The sequence below is a fragment of the Bacillus rossius genome, chromosome 13, assembly GCF_032445375.1.
Source record: "Bacillus rossius redtenbacheri isolate Brsri chromosome 13, Brsri_v3, whole genome shotgun sequence".
NCBI lineage: Eukaryota > Metazoa > Arthropoda > Insecta > Phasmatodea > Bacillidae > Bacillus > Bacillus rossius.
The window spans coordinates 5,229,887-5,255,867 of NC_086340.1; the positions used below are offsets into that span (position 1 = coordinate 5,229,887).

Genomic DNA, 25,981 nt, shown 5'->3' on the forward strand with positions numbered 1-25,981 from the left:
TAATTAAAATCACTGTGGTTAAGTAACGAATGGTACATTGTGCGTACCTCTTGTATTTCGAATCTGATTTTTTAACAGTTTAACTATAAAACAAATGCGAGTAATTAAAAGCACGTTTTTAAATATTACTATAAAAGTGTTATTCAACATACCTAAAGTTAGTATTACTAAATTAAAGTAAATAATTTTATGATAAGCGGGGGTGAATATGTCAACGCAACTTAACAGATCAATACAGTTGCTAAGTTATTTAAATGCACTGTATTTATTTCAGTAATATACTTATTTTCTAGTAAACGTTTTAGTCCAATTTTTTATAGCGCGAGTGTAATAAATACTATTCATTATTAAATTATTTGTTAGGGGCTAGTTTTAGAAAACCAAAAGGTTATGCAAGTTTTGTTTCCAACAGTTAACCGTATTAACACGTCCGTGTACCACAACATTATCTAGTGAGAAGTTAAAAACATAAATTTCAACAACAAATAGGTTTATTGGTTTAAATTTTTTAATGGCTTTTAAGTAGATAAGTTTCTTACATTATTTACGATTGGTATATTTCGTGTGCCTTTGCTGGCTATAAACAAGAGCGATTATAATAACAAATAAGTAATTTATAGACAACATTCCATTATCATGTTATGAATTAAAATTTGTTTCTAAACAATTATTATTAATAAAATAAATTAAAGAGAGGTAAATAATAATTTTAAAATACATTCCTAAGAACTACAGCAGAAAATTTAAATGTGTAAGTGAAACACATTTCTCAAACATGCATGTTATTCGGAAAGTCTTGTTTTGCACCACGCGCGCAACGCGTGAGAAGAAGACGTGAGAGGATGACCTTGCGAAAGGGTTGGTAACCTTCCAGGAAGGAATTAGCAACGCAGCCTGCCTACGCCTCCTCTCCTGCTGAGACTGCGCCCAGACGCGTGCTGGAGCCTCGGGCCCTCTATGTCTCCATTAGAACTGTGCTTGCTGTGTTCATTCTGTGTTTTGACTGTTAAGTTGATTAAATGACCAGTCTGGAATCTATACTATTTTGAAAATAGTATCACATTATTTCTCCAATTTTAAATATTAAATAAGATTGACTCATTCCTCTACAAAGCTCTTGAAACTATCAGTTTTTTTAAAATCACAATGGTGAAAACGGTGCGAAGATTTATTTTGCATATGGATACCTGTCCCGCAGCCGGTCTGGATTCGAATGATTCAACCATGCAACTTCGAAATCTTCTTAAGAGGATAGGAAAAGTAGCACGTGCATGACTGACGAAAATATAAATACAAAAATAGAATTTAAGCGACCTCAAAGAATACAACGGGGTTTGTTATGTCGTCTAAATATTTTCACTATGGTGACCTGAAGTACAGAGAAAGTAAAAAAAGACAATATTTAGTTTTAAAATTTTTAACTTTCTTCATAAAAAAATGGGCTTTAAAATAAAATTATATGGAAAGAAAAAATTGATTGTAAAGTTATAAAAATCAGTTAAGTTAAACCTCTAAAATAACCAAATAAAAGAAAGAAATTCATAACTATTTTCGTTTTCAATTTTTAAATTAATGTGAAAATAATTTAAAATTATTATTTTGTTAAAATATTTAGTAATTATATTGCTTTTTCTTTTATGATTTCAATAATTTTACAGTTATGTTTATTTCATAGATTGTATTTTTTTCTAGGGTTTCACAAGCCATTATTTTATTTTAAAAAAATTCGACTAAAAATAACAATACACTCTATTATTTCAGGAAATCCAGGTCTCCATAATGAAAAGATCTAGTCGCCCAGATTATATATATAGATAGATAGGTAGATAGATAGATAGATAGATAGATAGATAGATAGATAGATAGATAGATAGTTTCTCAAAGATGTTTTTGGTCAGTTCGCCATATCTTCCTTACAACTTCAAAATTAATGATTTAATAACGTAAATAGACAATTTACAAAAATTAATGTTTTGAAATAAATTATTATAAAAACATGTTTATAAAAGCCTTATTTTGGTCACAAGTCTACGCCATTTTTGAGATTGCCATAGCTATATAAATAATCTTACATGCATGACAGCTGTTGAAGCGAATTAACCGAAGTAAGTTCCACATACTTTTATAACTTAATTTGCAACATAACTTATATAATTTTTTTCATTACTTATTTATATAGAGTTTGCAATGTTACTTTATATTTATCTAAACCCCAATAACACTGATATTCTGTCTGCTGTTAGGCTATATATTATTTCTCATAGGTGTTTCTTTGCCGTTACGCTAAATCTCCCATTGTACTTCATCAAAATGTATGTATGATTTGCATTTACACAGCAACTTTGCTCATAGACTCCGCATTATACTCACAATTTATTATACAACTTTGTATTTCCAAATGATGAGGAATGTATTTCCAAATGATGAGGAAATAATTCCCAAGAAAAGTAGGCATAACAATGACCATTAATAAAGCACAAGGTCAGACGCTTTAAAGGGCAGGTTTATATTTCCCAGAACCTCTTTACCACATGGTTTTTTCACGAGATCGCATATTCAATGGTAGGCATATTTATGTTTGTATCGGGCACATACAGCCAAAAAGTAAACGATTATCACATTATAACTTCTAACATTGTTATTGAAGAAGATTTTAACTGTAAGAAGTGTAAAAATAAATATTCGATACGGCCAAAATCTGTTGGTACTATATTTTCAATACTTTGCATTAATAAATACTTGCATTTACATACTACCCCATTATTATATTACCATTCGATGTCTGATCAAGATAACATGTTATATTCGCACGGGTAAGTTATTTGTTTTTATATTCTCGTCATTCATCCTTACAGCTCCCGCACACTAGGCGACTAATCACACAAATGACATGGTCTGCATCCACCTTCAAGTCGTAGCGACACGCCTGAGCCTGGCCGCCGCGGACAAGTGTGTGCTCTCTCAGTAGTTGCCACGCACTCTCAGGTCGCGGCGAACTGGCCACGGCAACTTGGCCGTCTAGTGCGGGAGCTGTTAAACATTATATTTTAGGATTGGCATCCATGTTTTCTGGACCCGGCCACAGGCTGAAAGCAGTGATAATGTTAGCCATGCGGTGTCATTATTGACAGTTGAAATAACCATAAAGCCATTAATTATTATCTCCTTTAAAGAGTTACTTTATGTGATTAAATACTACATATCTCAAAATAATTAAGCTTCTTTAATACACGTGCTGTTCTGTTAAAACCAAAGTTAATACTTGATGCCGGGAACATAAAATGGGAACGTTTTAAAAACTTATCTCATCTAACTTACGTCAAGTACGTCACAAACCATCTCCCGAATGGTCTTTTGCTATAAAATACGTAAAGAGGCCGGCAAAAATGTGTTTAGTTCAAGTCCTACAAACGTTCATGGAAGTTACTTAGTTATATATTTGAGTTCATATTATTATGATACGCAAACACAAGTATCTATAGGTGTAATTTTGCAGAACTACACAGCGTTGTCTATGTCATTAACATTAAACTAGGTCAAAGTTATTCTGTTTATTTTACCAAGGCGTGAAAGTGAGAATTTCTCAAGAATATCTGAATAACTGTTTATTTATCCTTACATATACATTTATTATCTCAAAGGCGGCCATATTGTGTTTTCGCTACGTATGGCCACATGTGACACAACGCTAAGGCGGAAGAATACTTTGTGATCCTTACGGTGTTCCCGAGCCGTGATAAAACAGTCTGCGTTTGAACTTCACTGTGAGAAACGATAGCAACAATATTCACTGAAATACCATTTGCAAGTTTCGTTTGTAAAACAGCGTTTTATACATTCCAGGAAAACACAAATTTCAGCTCTTGTATTCAAATGGTTGCAACTTTTATGTTTAACCGCATCCAGTAGGCTAAATTGAACAAGCTTAAAACGTCCACACACAATTTGGGTGTATATATACGTACATTTATATATATATATATACACACACACACATATGTATAACATATAAAATCACTGTTCGTACAACGTACAAGTCCTCGTTTACCACCAGAAAATGCAAGGCCCTCTGATAGCAGTGTAAATACCAACGTGTGTGTGAAGCTACAGGTCCGCACTTCATATGGGTATATTTATATCATATTAACACACTGTGCCTACAAGTCCTCGTTTAACACCAGAATATGCAAGGTCCTCCGATTGCAGTGTAAATACCAACGTGTGTTTGAAGCCATAGGTCCGCACTTCATATGGGTATATTTATATCATATTAACACACTGTGCCTACAAGTCCTCGTTTAACACCAGAATATGCAAGGTCTTCTGATTGCAGTTTAAATACCAACGTGTGTTTGAAGCCATAGGTCCTCTTTTCATATGGGTACATTTATATCATTTAACACACTATACTTACAAGTTCTTCGTTTAACACCAGAAAATGCAAGGTCTTCTGATTACAGTGTAAATGCCTTTGTGTGTTTGAAGTTATAGGTCCGCATTTCACATGGGTACACACACACACACATATATATATTTGGTTTGGCACCGACTTTAAACCGATTAGTAGGTAGCACCTACCAATTATAATATTTTATTAAAATTATAGGTAATAATTATGTTTGGACAAGAACTGTCACATCGAAATTTATTGTATTTTTTATACAATTTTATTGTTTATACAATTACAATGTGAAAATTCGTATCCAAATATATTACCTATAATTTTAATAAAATATTATAATTGTAATTATTTATTTTTCGATTTCTAGTACCTATAGTATTTTGTTGTGTTTTTTTAGGTCCGTTTGGTTTTTTAAAAATATTATTTTTATGTTTTAATCTTCATGTTCGAAGCCTTAGGGTAATTATGACTTCCAAATAAAATTAAAAATACATAGGGCCTATTTCTAATAATACATATTCCTACTAAGAAGTTTATGAATTCAATGTAAGATAAAGGCTGTAAAGTAACGCGTAATAAAGAATTAATTGTTCATGTAGCACAGCTTACATGTATACGCCTGAAATGGCACCCAGTTAAGGTCCTCGGATCATGCGTCTGTGGCTTAGTAATGTGTAAAATGAGAGACGTCCACCACGTCCTCGCAACCAGCGTTAGACACTACGGAGATGTGTATTAGATGTGTGTAAACTCGAGCGAAATGTCCTCGTTTGGAGCGTTGAGAAACATGGGATACACACCGTGTGTAAAGGAGTGTAAGTGACAACGATACTAGCGCGACGTGGTGGTAACACACACACACTACATACTTGATTCTCTACGGTCTATCCGAGGACCTCAAAAAAAAAATTTAAAAATCATGTTTTCACACACTAGGTTGACAGAACAGCGTGAATCCGAGGTCTTTTAATCCGAGGACCTGGGGGAGGTCCTCGGATTGCCAAAGGTCCTCGGATCCACGCTGAAATATCATGCGCAAGTCCTCGGATGATACCCTAAGTCCACACACACACACACACACACACACACACATATGTATATATATATATAAAGATTAGTTTGATGTTCTTGACCACAATTTTACTTTTACATATGTTTTGAAACAAGCTGATGGCAGATTTAGATTTGGTTTATTGTGCTTATCATTACAGCCTTTAAATTTTTTTTCTCAATCGTCCTATAAATCTCATGTAACTGATCGTTTGGAATATACCTATATATAAGATATTTTTTTTTTTAACACGTAGAAAAGCGTGTGCGTGGAGACTAGTGAAACTTCTAGCGTGTTAGGTGTGGATGGAGATAAATTATTTGAATTTTTATATTGAAAAAGAGACGATAATTTAGGATAGTAAGGATGCGGGTATGAACTTAAGTAAAAACGTCTGAGGAGTAGACGAACGCAAGCAGCGTTACTATATATCCGCAGCATCACTGCTGCGTCATTTCTACCCCTCCCCCTTGCCGTCTTCCCAATTCGACCGCTAGCGCATGCGTTGGAGTGGCGTCGCCGCTGACGCACTCTCCTCCTCTACCGGTTCCCCCCACCACGCACCTAGCTGTTCCCCTCACGTGATCGGTATTTTCGTAACGCTCGGAAAAAAGTTTCACTTCAAAAAAAAATATCATGAATAAACATACTTTATCTTGTTAATGCTATGCCACCCACCAAGAGTTTCTGGGAAGCCTTCATTTCACAGACGAGAGAGCCACACCCGAAGTTCCCCGAAGTTCTTGCTCGCTTTTTTTTTTCTCGTTCTATCTCATTGTATAAACCGGTGTGGCATTAAATTTTGCGGTCGATTAAGATAGGTTAGCTACATTATAAATACTTTAAAACATTTTGGATGGTTGGTTATATTAGGTAAGTATAGCTACATTAAAAATACTGTAAAATCATTTTATGGTTGCTTAGCAAATAACTTTTTTAATATGTAGCTATCCAGGGCTAGGAAAACGTTTACATGATTTCAGAGTATCTTTAATGTAGCTATCCTAACCAAATCAACCGTCCACAATGTTTTAAAGTATTTATAATGTAGCTAACCTAACCTTTTACAATGAAGGAAAAAAAAAGCGAAGATGCACGATCGGGCGTTTGGCTCTCTCGTCTGTGAAAAGAAGGCTTTCCAGAGTTTTTAGACTTCAGTTTTCTTTTTCTTTCTTGTATTATGAATTAAACGTGCAAGTTAGGCCTCTTCTGGGCAAGCAAGTGTTTACCTTTGAGTGTTGAGTGAAATGGGTAAACCAGAGTGGTGCCTGCAGTGAGTGCTGGGTTCAAATGGGCCCGGTCTCAACCCGAAGGCAAGCAGTATCCGGGCGCGTGCGGAAGGATTTGTGAATCGTGGGCTTGTCGCGAGCTCAGGGCAATGGACAGCTGGCGACCACGGTGTCACAGGCAGGTCTGCCAACTTAACTTCATTTTTCCGTCTGCTCAGTGAAGCTCGCGAACTAACGGCGCTAGTAGTAATGCGTCCCAGTACTAACGGACATTTCTAGTATAACATGATTATATTCCAAATTCCACCTCAGATTTTTTTTTTTTAATTTAATCCAATATTACTTTTTTTTTCCATTCGTTTGGGTGCTTTGGTAAACGTCTAATTTGTACCGATGCCTTAATTCTTTCCCCCCGCATTTGTTGGTGAGAAGAGAATGCCTCGCCTTTGTACTACGCCTGGTTGTAATGAAGGTTTGCGTAGAGTTTAAACCTTAAATACTTACATTAAAATTAATTACTGGATCTAAAAAAAATGACACTTGCTTGAAGAACAAAAATGTATAGCAAACGAATATTCTTGATTTAAATACGCGATTAACATTTAAAACGTTGATCCCATTTTTTTTTTTTTTTTGGAACAGCATTATCAACATTCCAAACTTTATAACTGACGATTGCGGCAAAGTTACAAGTTATTGCTATGCATTTAACCTCCAATGAGCTACGAAATAATTTTTTTTTCAAAATCCTGGACTCTAACTGCACGTTTTAAACTAGAAAGAGTTTAAAAAAAAAAAGAGTACGCCCTTTTTTATGCGAAAATCTCATTTGAAACCGTGTCAATGACGGGCTGAATTACTACTAGCGCTGGTAGTTCGCGGGCAGCTGCGAGCTTCGCTGAGCGGACGGGAAATGAAGTTAAGTTGGCAGACCTGCCTGTGTGACCGTGCGTGGTGACATCTGTCAGGCGTGTCGCGGCATGTCTTCGCTGGGGCAGACGAGTTGTTCGCCGGGCTTCGAGGCCGGGATGTTCTGTGAAGTCTCCGCCTACCCGGGCACACACACGGTGCGCAGAACTTCAGGAAAAAACAACGCGATTTCAAAACTACTCGAGATATCCGAGTGGGGGTCTGCTTACGAAAACCATCCAAGAGTTCGCTGAGGGCCGAAAAGTAGGTACTTTTGATTTCGGATGAAGTTTTTAAATTGTATTTTTAGATGAGTTAAAACGGCTAAAAACGCGTGTTTTCAGAGTAATTTTTAGGCGTCAAACAATCATTATAGATTCTTAGGGACTTCCATTACACCTTTATCGACATTTCTCCGCAAAATAATGTCACGGTCACCGCTCATATGCACGACGAGAAGACAGCGCGCCAGTCCAGAGGAGACACCGCGCTAGAAGCACCAGCGAGCGTCGCGCTTACGCTTAAAAATTACTCTGAAAACATGCATTTTAGCCATTTAAACTATTCTAAAAATACCGTTTTAAAAATTTAATCCGAAATAAAAAGTCCTTTTCGGCCCTCAGCGAACTCTTAAATGCTTTTTTCGTAAGCAGACCCAACTCGGATGTCTTGAGTGGTTTTAAAATCTCGTTGTTTTTCCTTCAGCTCTGCGCACCGTGTGTGTGCCCGGGTGGGCGGAGGGCCTTAACCGCTCTGTAGGCTCTTCCACGCGAATTTAAATTCCCTGCTTAATTTTTTCCCCCGTCCGGACTTTGTTGGGGACAGTCTTCGGGCTGACAGACATCTCGCGCAGTCGAACAGGGGAACCCGCGCGTGACTGCACCTGCGATGCAGTAGCAGCGACGGCAGACGGCTTCCAGGGTGCGCAGAAAGAAAAAAGAAAACTGTAAGTTGCACGATTGAATATTATGGTGCGGTAAATTTTGCATGTCTGGAATGGTGTGCGGTTTTTGTTAATGCATGTAGTAGAATTTTAATTTTTACGGTACATGTACGACGAACAGTACACGACACGAATTTTATGTGCAGGAAGTATTTACGTTTGATATATATATATATTTTTACCATTTACGTGTTCGTGTTTCCTTTTGTCCGCGACTAATTTGGTAAATAATACTCGTGATTCGATTTCAAAGCCTTCTACGTCTCGTGTTAAAAAAATATCGAATGCATGCAAAAGTTTAATTTAACTTGGGTTTGAAAATTAGGAACTGTTAAAATTTCAGACGGGTTTAGTTACAATAATTATTTTATCCTGTGCAATAACGTGTTTATTGTACAAGATTGGATTGAATTTATTTAAAACGTATATTTTTGGTGTTCGCTTTAGATTCAAGTGAGGTGCCATTTTTATTTAATGTTACCCGGCTGTTACAAAGAAATTTACACGTGTTCACGTCGTGGCGTTGGCAACACTGTCAGCACGACACAATGCGGTGTAGCTTAGTCATCTTTCAAGTTGGTTGCAACTTGGAATATTTGAGAAGTACTGTGGAAACTTTCGTCGCCGTTTAACGTACCTACTGTATTTGTGAAACGTCCTGAAATGAATGAGTACAGTTGTTTTGAGATTTATAATAATTGGCTTTTTAACAAGTCGCACTCAAGGTGCTAGGCAGTCTGGTAATTCTTAAGGGGCCCTCACACTGGCAAAAATTTTACTCAATATTTTGAAGGTGTCGTGTTTGTACAAAAATATTGAGAGTGTGAGGAAATATATTGCGCAAAAAAAAGGGGTGTTCAATATTTTGTGGAGTGTTCAAAAGTTTTCTGAAATTTTTGGAAAAGTTTTGCGGACCCGTCAATATTTTGTAGCACGAGAATGCCGTGTGAGGGGGCTGACAAAATATTGCGCAATATTTTTGCGTAGTGTGAGGGTTCCAGACCATTCAATATTGTTGTACAAAAATGAGCTCAATAATTTTGCGCAAAATATTGAACGAAATTTTTGCCAGTGTGAGGGCCCCTTTTCTGAATTAAAAAAAAAAATAGAATCACAAAATCCTTTTTTTTACTTTGTGACGTGATTTACAGTAATTCTTTATGAGGACTTTTTAAACATGTGTTTATGTAAGGAGAACCTTTGAATTTTTTTTCCAAGCTGTAAATAGTTCATCAACACTAACCTTTTCTCTCGATGAGCATAGTTGAATGAAAGTTAAAATTAATTTTTTTTTTACTTTCGCGCGGATAGATATCGGGCTTGACTGTAAAAAAGAAAAAAAAAAGAAGGGGAAAAAATGTCACACGACTTCAGTTCATCGCTGTGAGGGGTTGTTTGCCCATAAGGGTTGGATGGTGTACTGGTGGGACAGAGAGAGGGGAGGCCAGGCCAGATAGATCACCGGAAACAGTTATACTATGAGAGCATTGGGGCGAAGGCGCAACGTAAATCTTCTACTTTTTCCTCTTCTACCCCTCCTTCCCCCCCCCCCCATGCCCAACATGTCTTTGGGCCAATCGGACGAGGTAATTCGAGGCGCACTGGGGCGGTTTCTCGAATCTATCTCCCCCTCCCCCCCCTCAATGATCTGTGAACCAGATAACTTCGACCCGTCCTCTAGATAATTGAATGGGAGTGCGAGATATATCCCATTTGGAAAAGGGGGAGGGGGGGGGAGAGGAGGGTTAAGGCCCTTACACAGCCAGCCGCGTCGGTAACATATCGCCAGACCCGCCCCCCCCCCCCTCACCTTCTTTTTCCAAAAGAATATTGGCCATTCCGCGCACACTGCCTCAGGGGTCAGATATCCGCCGCTGATAAGACCCCAGGGGTCGTGGGGGGTGTAGAGGAGGGGGGGGAGGTTTCTTGTCCTGTGACTCTCTCCCCCGCTCGCAGCAGATGTCGCCTCCCTCCAAAACCACCCCCTGCATATCTCTGAGCCCAGACGGCCAGCCCCGTTTGGCTCAGTTAGTCCCCCCCCCCCCCCCCATCATGACAATGTACGCTTGATCGAACCTCGGGGAAATAAACGTGAACTCTACGAGCCACTGCGTGTTGACACCAAAAATTTCATTTTCCTTATTTTCAACCCCGAAAGAGACTTAAACTACTATTACGTGTAAAATAAATTTAAAAAAAAAACTCATTTTATTTAGAAGTGAAACTTCAAGGGCGCGATGAGAGTAAAATTTCAAGACCGAAATCGTTTCTGACGCGAAAAGGACAGAGAATAGGTACTTGTCAAAAAATATATATATGAAGAGAACATTATGCTATATACGTTGCTGGGCTCGTTTTCGTTCTCCTCTTTGTTAGATGATTCTCCCCCACCACCAGAAAAAAAAAAGAACTGAGAGAGATGAACGAAAGAATGAGACAGAATGAGATAGAATGTGCGCATGCACTTGTTTCAGAAAATAGATATAGGTATACTATACAGTCAGCTGTGAGTGCCTTGAATTGTATGTATATTTGCTACCAGCGCGCTCGTGTTCCTCCTTTGTTCAACCAGCAGCGCAGAGGGTGCCGTTGAGACAGTCCCTGCATTTCCCGCGTAGATAGCGCTACCTGTTATGAATTTCATAAATAATTCAGAGATTTGGCGCGTTTTAAATGGCAAATTGTTTGAAGAAATAATTTTCCTTTATGGCACGAGTATTTCAACAGTGAGTAGTATTTTTTTTGTTAATTAATCATTATTAAAAATTATCTTCTCTCTCTCTCTCTCTCTCTCTCTCTCTCTCTGCCGTTTTACCTCTTACGATATACTTACGAGTCGAGGTTTGAATTGCCAAATAAGTTTTACTTCTATCACGCGTAGTAAGTTACATGCGCTCTTTTTTTATTTTTATTTTTTATCACATATTCAATGCTGAGTAATATCCAAACGAAGAAACCAAAACGGTGAAGCGTAGGTTATCGGCGGGCTGGCTTAAAGGAATCTCTCACGTTTGATTTTGATGTTTTTTTTTTATTTCAACATTCCGTCGTGATATTAACAAAATAAAAATAACATTTTGTGAATGTCTAGTAGTCCCAAATCGATTAAATACGAATTTTTTTACTATTTATTTCATTCCAACATAGAAGACTAGCATTTAGACGAAATTATTTTTTGAAAACGTACTTCCTTGATTGAATTGCGATCTGTTCGTCGTATTTTAAAAGCGTGACGAAAACTGTTTGCATTTTTGTCAAGTTCGCGATCTCGCGCGGCGACTGCGAAGAACGGAGTGTCCGGTCCGTGCTGCGACTCTTTGTTCGCTCTGTGGCCTCTCGCAGCTGCGGCTCCCGGACGGCAGCGGACATGATGACGTCAGGAGAGCGCACCGGATCCTGTGACGTCACTCCTGCATTTGACCACGCACTCGCCCACGCATTAGCCCGCCCGGGGTGCTCTGAGACATTCCGTATCGTCACAATGAAGCGTCCGCGTTTTGCCGGGTGTTTTCTATCTCTCTCTCTCTCTCTCTCTCTCTTTAGGCTTGGCCAGGCACAGGATCAGTCTTTGGCCACTTTTCGGAAGTCAAAATTCCTTGGAATGATTTTTTTAAATGATTGTTGCAATCGGGAAGACGGATTGAAAACAATTTTTTTTTATGTTCATACGCCACTCCTGGTGCTCAATTAAAGTAATAGAAAAAACAACGGTTATGGACAATAAAGATGAATACACAAACACACAGAAGAAGGAAAAAAAAAACAAGCCAAAAATCAGTTAATGTCAAATGTATAGACAGGAAAGATAATTCAGTAGAAGGAATCAGTCAAAACATCACGGTACGGTGAAACACAGTGGGACGACGACACAGACTAACACAGTGACACGACGGAACAGTTGTAACAGGGGGAAAAAAAAAAACCAGCCACCTTTTGGACAACACAAGTGACAAACCGATGAACCCAACGATGATACAAAACAGATGATACGGACAACGCAACAACAAAGTGACGCACAGGTGGAACCAACAACCATGGCACAGACGATCACAAGACAACAGTGGCGACGTTTCGGGAGTTGACATATGTATGTTCCCGTCGTCAGGCACACAGACCGTCTGCGTGTTTGTGTAATCATCTTTCTTGTCCATTTTTGTTCTGTTTTGTTTTCTCTGTGACATGAAGTGAAAACCAGCAATGGTGTGTGTCCATAAAATTATTTTAAACCATTCTTGGAATGGTGTAGTTATTACAACAGTCTTAGTCGTTAGGGTTCATTGACCAGTTATATTCTACCGGTGGGTGCAAACGGGGCCTGTTAGTAAATGTCAGATTATAATAAAGTGTAAAAACTTGGGAAGATATTCTTTATAGGATCCATTAGAAACAAGATGGATAGCTCCAACTGAAGTTATAGCAAACATTTATAAATCCAAGACAGCTGAGTAGAATGCGCTCTAAACATTGTTTACGAAAAGAATTTTCTTATAGAAGCCGGCGGATTTTTTTTAAAAAAAAAAAAAATTAGGTTTATTTTTGAAGATGGCCCTGGAGATAACTTAATGGAGAAAACTCATTATTGCTTAAGTGAGTAGCTACTTTACCTACTGTTTTATATCTTTAAGTTTAGCTATAAATAACACTTATAAAAACATTATTTGACATCAGACTTTGATATAATCATACCTTTAAACCGTTATTTTCAAAATGATACGCAAATTTTATCATTGTTATAATTTTAGTGGGACGTTGGCTCTAATTATCTGTTGAAATTACTAACATTAGGCCTAATAGAGTTGGCCACTATGCAAAATAAGATTAATTTTTCTGTATTAAATTAAGAAGTTATCGTAAAGTATCCGTAGCTTTGCCTTATAAGTTTTAAAGTTTTGTTTCTTTAATCACTTAATTATCTTTATTTTTGTTTATGCACAAAAATGTTTAAAAAAAATACCGTGGCACCTAACTATTCCACATGTTTATATACATACACACACATTTTGTTAAGTTAAGCCATTCAAAATGTCTACAGGTTTATTGGCATGTAATGGACCAAAATTCTTATGGAAAGTATCAACGTGTTTTTCACTATATACGCAATCCTTACTAATATTATAAATGCGAAAGTAACTCTGTCTGTCTGTCTGTTTGTCTGTTTGTTAACTTTTCCCGGCTGAACGGCTGAACGGATCGTAATGAAATTTGGCAAGGAGATAGATTATATCCTGGGGATGGACATAGGCTATCTTTTGTCTAAAATAATAAATTTTAAACGGGTTAAAAAAATATCTTAATTTTATGTAATGTGTGTCATAGATATACAAACTGTTAGTGTCATTCCTCTATGTCTGCCGAGCAATAGCTTTCAAGCCATTACGTTACGTTTTGCTATTGTAAGGAACTAAGTAGAGAGTAAGAATAAAATAAAGATCTTGACAGTTTGTAGTGTCGCCATATTTATTTCAATTTTCAGTACCGTTTTTGTATATTACAATTAAAATTGCAGAAAAAAATCATGTTTCATAGACACATAAATAGTGAGTGTTTGTCATTTCTCTATGTCCACGAGGTCTCGCCGCGTCAATTTTCTCCTTGGGGCGAACCCGTCCGCTTAATTAAATAAACAGCTTTTATCGTTGAATGATTTCATGATTTATTTCATGAAAATTTGCTCTCATAAAAAAAGTTAGTTTTATAGACATTCAATAGGTGTCTCGCTCTCTCTCTGAAGATCAATCTATGAATTGTTACAAATTTATTTCCTTTATTTTTTTAGTTTGATTTGCTACAATATGATTTCACTAAAAATCAATTTATACCCCTTCCTATTTTCATTTCCACATTACGAAGTTTCACTTCTTCCACGTGGAGGGACTCCACGAAATACTTTTGCATGCAATTAAAAACTATTTTTTAATGATGCCAAAGAAGTATAACTTCTAATGCGCGTACCTAAGTTCACGCACCCATTTTTTAAATTTAATTTCTTCTTATATATTTTCTCCCTACCTAGGGCATTCATAATTCTTTTAAATTTCAAGTGTATGTTTTCAATGTCATTCGAGTTATACAAATTTTTTTTTGTCAAATTGGTCATTATTTATACTTTGTTTCATTTTGGAAACATACGTATTTTAAGTATTATGACAAATAAAAAAATTAGTTTCACTAACATTCTTAGGTTTTTATTGTGTGGATAGTTTCAAGTTTAATATTATGTAGGTACATAAATTCTTAAACTTATAAATTTCTTCGAAATTTATTCATAGGTTGGTAGGGCCTACTAATATTTTCTATTTGTCAATATTGTAATTTTTTTACAGAACCTATACTTATTTGCAAGGAGTTTGGTTTAGTGTTTATAATTTATCTGCTGAGCGTCAAGCGTCTTAGGGCTGCTGAGACCGAAGACCAGAAATATTTATCAGTTATAATATATTGTTGAAAAATTTGAATTTTACTATTTCAGGAAAGTTGATTTTTTTTATTAATTAGAATAGTTAGGTTTAATTGCCATCTTCCTTTATTTCATATTAAACATTATGTTTGGTTGAGTGTGAGATAATTTTATTTATGTATGTTTTAATTTCATTTAATTTCTTATATATATATTCTTACCTACCTACTTCTATTAAATTTCAGGCGGATGTTAACATTGTCATTTCAGTTGTATAATTTTTTTTTGTCAAATTAGTTGTTATTTATACTTTTTGTTTCCTTTTGGACCTTTTTTTTTTTTTTTTTTTTTACTTAATTCAAATTTTTGTGGTGTGTACAGGGAGTGATATCTCTATTAATTTGTATACTCCTTTGGATAAGCGGAATATTGCCACCACAGTTTTACATATAAACAAATCCTACAAATGTTTTAAACATTATGACAAATAAAAATAGTTTCAAAAACATCCTTAGATTTATTTGGTGTGTATAGTTTGAATTTTAATATTATGTATGTACGTAAATTCTTAAACATCCAGTTATTTATTAATTTATTTAGATAATTATTCATAGGTAGATAATAAGCTTTCTATTTGTCAATATTGTTATTATGGTAGATAGGAGTACAGTAAATGCCTACATTCTTATATTCCTTTATATTTCTTTCGATTTGGAGTGCTTCGAGCCATTCGGGGTCCTCAACATAACCCCCATCCCCCCCCCCCCCAGGTGGTTAAAGCGCCCCAAAATTTTGAAAGTTTAAAAAATTTGAAAAATCTATATCTTTTGATTTTAAGTGTTTTCGAGCCATTCAGGGTCCTCGAAACCCCCGCCCCCCTCTGGGAACAAAGCCCCAAAATTTCGACAATTTCAGGAATTTCAAATATCTATTCTTTCGAGATGGAGTGTTCCAAACCATTCGAGGTCCTGAACATCCACTTTCCGCAAAAGTGAAAGCCCCAAAATTTCGAAATATAAGAATATATATAATTGGATGTTGGCATGTATGACGTCGATAAACTCTTACACCGTTTGACCGATCGCCATGAAAGTTGGCACATCGAAGTGTTTTTATCATGGAGAAGGTTTTTATGCTAACAATTTTTTTTTAACTAGCCGCTAGATGGCGCTGTAGCGCATCAACTTCTAAACCTTTCAACCGATCGCCATGGGTAAACAGAAAACCATAGGTCACAGATACACAAACAGTAATTATGAGTCATTTCTTAATGTCCACCACACTGAACATAACGCTATCCATTTTGCTGTAACTCGCGGACAATATATCACCCGGTGTTCAGCCCGGGCAAAGCCGGGTACTGCAGCTAGTAAGTAATATAATTCGTTGCAAATTTTGGCACCCAGTAAAATGCTGCACGCTCTTTGTTATTTGTAAACTTCCATGCAAGTGTTTATAACACATACTTTTTGTTTTACTAATGCGCCATGATCATTCTACAGACGTTCGATTGATGTGTTTCATAGCTTGGACCTATACATACAAATTAACTTGTTTAGTGTCACATACATAAAAATATCTGTACATAAAGGTCTGCAAATAAAAAAATTATACATATTATGGCAAATGTGGCTGAACCTCAAGACGAAATGTTAGTTTTTCGGAAAAGTATTTTTGGAAAAGTTTTCCGGTTCTTTACAGTAAAATTTTCTGCAAAACCGGAAAAAATCTCCATCAAGTAACTTACAAACAAATGTTATCAAATGTTTTATACAAACATAACCAAACATGAATATAAGTGAGCCAGTGGGTGGTAAAAAAAAATACAAAATGTACCATGTACACAGGTATACTACAAATATATACATTTTTAATATAATGGCAACGTAAATAATTACAAGGGGTTAAAAAATGTCATAATAAAGGATAAATACTAAAATCTATACACGCGTAGAGACTGACTAAAGTATAGAACAAATTTACCATTAGTATAGTATATCAACCTATCTTAAATATATAAATATATTTTTGTATTTAAAAAGAAGAGGAAATTTTCCTGAAAAATGCGAGGGTATACTTTATCAGAATATTTTCTGAATGGAATTTACCCACTAACATTTTAAGCCTCAAGTAAACTGAAGTTGCGAACAGTAATTTGTTCGTAATTTGCTACCAACTGTTCAAATCAGATATAAAGCGCTTTACACCAGTCCATTCCGAGGGATAAACAGTACCAAAGTTCATAGAAGGCTCGTCCTACTTCGGTAGCACATTATAGGGTTAAAGCGCGTGCGAAAGAAGTCTAAATCGTCTTTCGTAGACTTAGTGACGGAGAAATGAGAGAATAGTCAAGCTACGTTTAAAAAAAAATTGTTTAAATAGTGTGGACGGTTAATTAGATTACGTTAGCTACATCTTAAATTGGTAATTCATAACAAACCATTAAATTTTTTTCTTAAAATGGTAAAAAAATAACTTATTGGAATTTTATTTTTCATAAAAATGTGTCTTTTCTTCAGAATTACCAATGTTCTAACTATTCAATATAAAACTTCTAACCAAACACCCTTATAAAGTAATTTAAAATTCAAATACTTGACGTGTTGACTTTAGCAAATTTGATTTCAGGTAAACAGAGAGAGAGAAATAAAAAAATGGGTGTGTGTATTTATGTACACGCGTTAGACGTTATAATTATATGGAGTAATAAAAAAACTAGTTATAAGAAATATAATCAAAAGGTATGGAGTGACATAAACTAGCTACGGTCGGTTAAAGTATAAATTCAATCAAATTAAATATAGAAAACAAATAATTAGTATTCAATATAAATATAAACACGTGTATAATATTATTTTATTAATTTAGTAAAATAATCGCGATGATTTTAAATTATAAGGAAAATCAATAAACATGTTGAATGTTCATTCTATTTTAATACTTTTGATTGTATATAAAATAATATTTCAATAGTTTATAATGCAAATAAATTATACTAACGGGAATATAACCTCACTTACATAAACACACTTGAAAAATTTAACAAATACAATTTCTTTCACTAATTTTAACAATGATTGTTTTTAATGATATGGACCAGTATAGTATAAGATTTAAAAGCACGTATATCATTTTTATTTGTATGTAGGCTTTTCTTCATCACGTGGTGCACGCGCATAAAACAAAAATTCACTCTCATAATTTATTTTTCATAACGCGCCTAAAGAAGTGTAACTTCAAAAATCCTAACATGCACGAACACGGCTCCGGAATGGACTGGTGTGAATATTAGTTTTCCCAAGCGCGCTGTTTAGCATGTGTATGGGATCAAGATGCGGACAGCACATAAGATCAAGATGCCGACAGCACGTGAGATCCAGATGCGGACAGCACATGAGATCAAGATGCGGACCTCACATGAGATCAAGACGCGGACAGCACATTAGATCAAGATGCGGATAGCACATGATATCAAGATGCGAACAGCACGTAGGATCAAGGTGCGGACAGCACGTGAGATCAAGATGCGGACAGCACATGATATCAAGATGCGGACAGCACGTGAGATCAAGGTGCGGACAGCACGTGAGATCAAGATGCGGACCGCACGTGAGATCAAGACGCGAATAGCACACGAGATCAAGATGCGGACCGCACGTGAGATCAAGACGCGAATAGCACACGAGATCAAGATGCGGACAGCACTTGAGATCAAGATGCGGACAGTACATGAGATCAAGACGCGGACAGCACGTGCGATCAAGATGCGGACAGCACGTGAGATCAAGACGCGGACAGCACGTGCGATCAAGACGCGGACAGCACGTGAGATCAAGACGCGGACCGCACGTGAGATCAAGACGCGTACAGCACGTGAGATCAAGACGCGTACTGCACGTGAGATCAAGACGCGGACAGCACGTGAGATCAAGACGCGGACAGCACAGGAGCAGAGACTCACCCGGGTCTTTGGCGTGGTCGGCGCTCTTGCGACCCTCGTCGTCGCCCTCGTTGTTGTTGTCCTCGTCCTCCACCCGGTTGCGCGGCTCCCACGTCATCTTGTTCTCCTTCTTGAGGCGGCGGCGCGCGTTCGCGAACCACGTGGACACCTGCGTCAGCGTCATCTTGGTGATGATGGCCAGCATGATCTTCTCGCCCTTGGTGGGGTAGGGGTTCTTCTTGTGCTCGTTGAGCCACGCCTTGAGGGTGCTCGTCGTCTCCCGGGTCGCGTTCTTGCGCCGCGCGCCGTTCAGGTCCATGCCGTACCTGCGGACACACGGCGAGGCACCCTGTATAGTCTCGTAGTCCGCACCGAACACCAGCAAGGAAGAGACATCTGCAACAGTGTCCAGCAACGGGCTGGCAGCCGGTTCCAGCGCACTCTAGCGGACGTTTCACAACCGTCGATACAATTGTCACTGCAAAAAAAAGGTGTTGTCTGTAAAGTCACTTTATGGACGATTATTTTACGTGACAACGTCATAAGAAGACTTTATGGACGATAATTTCTCCATAAAAGAATGTCCAATGTTATAAATTTTAGTAGTATCAACTGGAAGCGTTTTTAAAAGTGTTAGTTAAAGTTCACAATTAAAAAATAATTCAAAACTATTTTAGTAAGCGGTATTTTCCGTTTCACTTTTGTTGGCACCACAAGAAGTAAATTCCAGAAATGTGTTGTCATATCCCTGAAATTACCGGCAATTCCTGGCCGTTTTAAATTCCCCAACCTTTTTCCGGTTTTCTAGTCCTGTGGCAACAATGTTTAATGCCTTGACGTGCCAAAATATTGAAATAAATAAATAGTTCAAAATTAGAATGATAGCAAACAAAAGGGGGGGGGGGAGAGTTGTCTGTAAAGTCGGTTTACAGACGATAATTTTACGTGATAATGTCATAAGAAAACATTGATGAAAAATTGCAAACATTTTAAATTTTCAGATATTTTTTTAGTTTTTTTGCAAATTTAAATTTAAATAATTTGTTTAAATATAATCACGAACAATTAAGTTAAAATGCCCGCCTTAACCTGTTTGATATTATAGAAGTTTTTTCTCGCACGGCGGTCGGCCGGTTCTTGCACTCCCGGCTAAGGCGGAACGTGACAATTTTTCGTGCGTGCAGCCGGCGTTCATAGATTTATAAGACGTTATCACGTCAAAAATACCAGAGATAGCAACACCATCGCACAAAGAAAAACATAATGGCTTCTAAGAAGTACTTTTTTAAGTTGCGATTATTTCCTGTTATGACCATTGAAGTATTCCAGGATAGTAATAATGTTCGTTTGGCACACAAACCCGCTTGGATCGTCCCCCCAATGTCAGCGAAAGGCTGCTTGATATCAGTTGTCTTTAATTCTCTACCACTAATGTCTATCCGTTAGGACATGGTTTATTATGAAAATGGAAGAAGAGACCAGGGCCGCAACGATTTTTTAATTAAAATTAATTGTCGTGGCTATTATTTGATTCTTATTTTTAGTTGATTAATTTTTTTTGTCATACAGAATTGTAGTTAATTCTGTCTCTGTTGAACGAATTACTTAAAAATTATTATTTTTTTACTTTTTAGTTCATACAACAATTAAAGCGTTACTATTTAATTTTTAATATATTTTTTTACTTTTTAGTTCTTATTAAATTATTTTCTTATAAATACCTCGAAAGGCACTACAAAATCAACTTTCAAAATCCCGAAACTTCCGGGGGCAATTGACCTACAAAACGCCCCCCCCCCCCCCCCCAAGGTGATCCAATAGTGCCCGAAGGTCCTGGAAGCACGTCAAAAATATCGTACTTTAATTGTCCCGACTTTCAAAAATTCGGGGGCAAATGACCTCACCCCTGTGGAACTGAGGGGAAGGGGGGGGGGGGTGTTAATGTCCCCGAATGGATCGGAAACACTCAAAATCGAAAAAATTATTGATTTATGAAATTTCCGATTTATTTTTGTTTTGAACCCCTTTCCTTCCCTTGAGGGTGCAGTCGACTTCGGGGAAAATCCCCCAACCCCCCCCCCCCCCCCAGGATGAACTCATGGATACAGAAAAAGCATGGCTATTGCCCGTAGTTCGAAAGTTATGGTTTTTTGTCCATATACCCCTCCCTTATCGGATCATAGTCATACAGTTATTGTATTGTCATCGGCATTACATATTCTTGCAAAAATTCGAATCGACTCGACATTTAGAAATAGGTTAAAAATCGACTTACAACTTTTGACTACGTAGTTACAAGTGTAGCTAATAAAAGCGTGTTAAATATCATGAAAGATGTTAAGTGCTTGTAAAACAAAATTCGCAACAGCTAAATTTAGAGAGTGTATGTACTGAAAAATGTCCTAATTCAACTTTTTATTTGAATTACTTATGTAATTTGGTCTGAAAGTAATAAATTTAATGAATTTGGCCAAGTTTTCCAGTTGACGATTGGATTAACAGTATCTACACATAAACATAACTAGTTTATTTATTGTATTTAAATTCGAATTTTTTTGGAGCTATTGCGGATTGTATTACCAATAGAAATTTTTACCGATGAGTAGGGCCATGCATTTTTCCGCGAAAAGATTCCGAGAGTAGCTGGAAGTTGAAACACTGTAGCATCGTCTTGTGTTTCGTGATTGGGCGATGTTCTTTAAGACACACGTCTACTGTCACGACACCAATCATAGCAATTCAGTGCGGAAGCAAACACGTCCTGAGTGGCTCGGACAAAAAAAAAAAAAGGCAACGACTTCTTTCGCAAACGGTCGCCAATCACAAGGAAGAAACCGCCTGTGCAGGTATAGCTAGTTGCAATCTAATAGGCGTTCGGATTTTTTTTCTCGCGAAAAATGCCTGCCCCTTACCGATGACTGATGAGTAGAGACCTGTAAAATTCGCGATTTCAAATCCCTAATGGATAGACTCCATGATCCTCTACGCACTCGTGCAAATTGCATCTGCTGATTGGTTACCGACTCGTAACACCTGTTGACTGGAATGATCGTGATTCGCTAATTCTTCTGTTATTTTTTTTTTATTTTTTTTTTCATTGGCCCAGAGTCCTTCAGATAAACTGTGGCCCAATCACTGAAGCAAAATAATGTCAAAAGTATTTGGACTCTATCCTATCGCGAAATGAATCCGCGAATTTTACAGGTCTCTTCTGATGAGTAGAGACCTGCAAAATTCGCGGTTTCGATGGCCTTCAGGACAGACTGCACATACCCCTGTACACTCGGGCAAATAACGCAAGTTCATTGGCTGCCGACTTGTAAGTCGTCTTAGCTGGTTTGTCTGTGATTCGATCCTTCTTTGGTTGAGGGTTTATAAATGGTTGAGATTCGTCCAGATGAACAGTAAGCCAATAGCAAAATTATCTTAGAGGTATATGTGTTTGAATTCTAGCCTATCACCGAATGAATCCGCGAATTTTGAAGGTCTCTACCGATGAGTAGAGACCTGTAAAATTCGCGGATTCATTTCGCGATAGGATAGAGTCCAAATACGTTTGACATTATTTTGCTTCAGTGATTGGACTACAGTTTATCTGAAGGACTCTGGGCCAATGAAAAATCTTTAACAGAAGAAGTAGCGAATCACTATCATTCCAGTCAACAGGTGTTGCGAGTCGGTAACCAATCAGCAGATGCAATTTACACGAGTGCATAGAGGATCATGGAGTCTATCCTTAAGGGATTTGAAATCGCGAATTTTGCAGGTCTCTACCGATGAGGGATGGATGGGGCGTGCGAGTTGAAGTGTTTCGTGTCGCCTGTTCCTGTCGTTTTGAAAATTCCTTGGTCATGAGACCGGCGCCCGCGGCTATCGCACGCTAACTGTCGTTATCGCGGAGAGTCTTGTCTTTTAAGAGGCCCGCCCCGTCAGGGGTGTATGTGTGTTAGTGAGGCGGGATGATAAGCGCGACGCTCGCTGGTGCTTCCAGCGCAGTATAGCCTCTAAGCGCAAGTCTCTGAACTGGCGCGCATTCGTCTCGTCGTCACAGGACAACTGTGAAATTTGAGCGGTAACCGCAACATTATATGGCGGAGAAATGAAGATAAAGGTGTTATGCAAGCCCCTTAAGTGCTTTCAAGAATCTGTACTGATTGTTTTATGCCTAAAAATAACTCTGAAAACACGCGTTTTAGGCATTTTAACGCTTCTAAAAATACAGTTTAAAAACTTAATCCGAAATTAAAAGTACTTTTCGGTCCTCAGCGAACTCTTAAATGCTATTCGTAAATAGGCCCCACTGGGATATCTTGAGTAGTTTTGAAATCGCGTTGTTTTTCCTGAAGCTCTGCACACCGTGTGTGTGCCCGGGTAGGCGGGGGGCCTTAACGACTGTGTTTCGTCGTGCTTGCGGGCGGTTATCTTCGCAGTGCCGCCCACCAATGGTGAACCAGGGACAGAACTTCGAGGACAAGGAAGCGGTAAACTTTCGCCGGCAGCGGAGACGTTCCGTCAGCTTTGAACGACTTCCTGTTCGGTCGACCAACATGGGCGCTACCTGGAGGGGAGACACGGGAACTCAAGAGGACTCCATCTTTGGTCCCGACAGTCTGATGGACGTGCGCATTTTTTTTTGACGTGATGACGTCTTATGAATCGATGAACGCCGGCTGCACGCACGTTCCGCCTGAGCCGAGCGTGCAAGAACCGGCCAACCACCGTGCGAGAAAATCTTCTATAATTTCAAACAGGTTAAGGCGTTTTTTTTTTAACTAATTGTTCGTGATTACATTTAAACAAATTATTTAAATTAAATTTGCAAAAACTGTAAATACCTAATATTTGAAAATTATAAAGTATGCAATTTTTCATCAATGTTTTCTTATGATGTTATCACGTAAAATAATCGTCCGTAAACCAACTTTTTTTATATCGTTTTTAATTCCATGATTAGCTTCTTTAAGCCGAGTTGAGTTTAAAATGTAATGTAATGCCTTTAAATTAATAACGGCTACTGCAAATATTTTACTTTGTGATATCATCGGCGGTTTTTTTCTTTTTTGGGAATGACAACTGGAATAATGTATACTGTTTACCAGGGGCTCAAATCTGTAAGATTCTCAAAAGAGGGGGAGGGACGCTGGTATTTCCCACGCGGCTTGAGATTTCTTTGCGCGAGTTTGAACTGACACAAGTCATCTTTGGTTACGGTGCTTGAACGGTGTACACTGTCCATATTTAGGCTTGCATGCATGTAGTAAGCAGAAAACTTAAAAATGTTAAAATATAGGTACACAAATATTTCCATAAAGCATAGTTTTGACATCAATTTCCGTTCGCCAGTGCAGGATGTGAGTGAGGGGCTTCTTTATTTCGAAGGAGGGGGGGGCGTATTGACAGACACTGTGATCTTATATGGCGTGACCTATGCTCACACGAAGTCAAACAAGAGGTTTAATTTAAAAAAAAAATTGTTATAGACCTATCATAAATATACACCCAGCTCGGGGAAAGAAAAAACTATGGTCTTTTTTAAATGATCACTTCAATACATGTGTATACATAATATTGAGGCTAAGTTTAAATATATTTAATGAAATTGTTTTTCAAAAACGAAAACACCCAATTTGCACTTGTTTTTAAGTTGAGTGGAGATATACCTTTTTTGAAAATAAAATCTTTAAAGATTATGCCACAGTTTTTGTTAGACGCAATCATGTCAAAAACTGGTGTGGTCACAATATTAAATCATGTACAGTCCATAAAAAATCACGGGTGAGTATGACGTGAGATTCCGCCCTTTAACTCTGAACCCTATGGAAAACTTCTGACATTTTCTAATGTAGTAAGCCTTGTTTCGCACTGGACAGGTACCGAATCGTTAAACGTTTATATTTTAACAGGATAGCGGCACATTTCTTCTCACACAGCTAATAAACAGCAATTTACTTGACAACTTATATTTTTACAGTAAATGTGTGGAGTCAGATAAAGTTTGGATTTAATATTGTATGAGTTCATTTACAAAGTTTTGGAATAAATTACTAGCTTAGAACATTAAAAAAAATTGTTTGCAGTCCTACGTCATGAACTAAATGCTTTAAAACTTAAAGCAATAACTAGGTAGACACAAGTTGTACTAAAAAGCATACTAAAATATTAAGAAGCTTCTAGTCTGCATTACATTAAATACTAGAATTTTTCCATTAATGTTACAGCAAATATTCATAAGATTGCGGAAATAAGTACAATGACAGTAACAAATATGCGCCCTTCCGTTTTTTCTCTCATAAAGCTCAGGATAGAAGAAAAAAAAAAGATCTTAAAACTTTATCCGATATATTTTTTTCCCCGTTTCCCCGAACTTACCCAATCAACTGCCGTCTTCTTTCGGTTCTCATTGCTCACATTTCATTATCTTTTCTCTACTTCACGAGTCGACCTCTAGTGTAAAAATGTGTCCCCTTCCGCCATTACAGGGTCGGCTTGAATTCTTATCAGAGATTAAACTTTTGCTACAGCAACTGCTGACTCATCCAGATCGGAATTAAATTTTCCTCCCAATCCTGTTCCGTCTTATAAAAGTTTCTTTTTCTCTCTCTCCCCTGGTCTCTTTTACGTTAAATGGGGAAAGTAGATTGGGGGATGAGAAAACGGACCCAGATCACGAGGAAGGTAGGTATACGAATACACGGTTGTTGAATCAGGAGAAGAAGAAGATAAAAATGGCGATTTTTTCCGGAGTTGCAAGAGTGGAAACTTCGTAGGGGCAAAAGCCCCTTCCTTAAGTCCTTTCGTGTAAGTCGCTCGGTTGAGCACGGGTCCACGGGGGAGGGGGGTGGGAAGCAAAAGTGGCGAAGAAGAAAAAAAAAGAGACGAAATTTCCAGATTAGTTGGGTTCACAAAGAAGAGGAAACGGACCAAAGTATAACTTTCGGACCATCTAATTAAATGCGGTTTCTGAAAGTCTTTAATATATCGTTATTTTTAAATATGTATTTTTTTTATTCGCGTTTCAATCCAGGAACATGACGTAACTGTCATTCAGGGATATATTTGGCTAAATATTAACATATTTGAACCTTTGCATGTAAATATTTACGAAAATTC

The 25,981-nt window shown here is 37.4% G+C and overlaps 1 protein-coding gene across 1 annotated transcript in view; it reads right to left on the bottom strand.

Annotated features, from left to right (window-relative positions):
• LOC134538586 (homeobox protein caupolican) overlaps positions 1-25,981 on the bottom strand; it is a 130,586-nt gene that overhangs the window by 13,859 nt on the left and 90,746 nt on the right. The window contains exon 4 of the mRNA XM_063380011.1: positions 18,893-19,197. Coding sequence (XP_063236081.1) covers positions 18,893-19,197 — 305 coding nt within the window. The remainder of the gene's footprint in view (positions 1-18,892; positions 19,198-25,981) is intronic.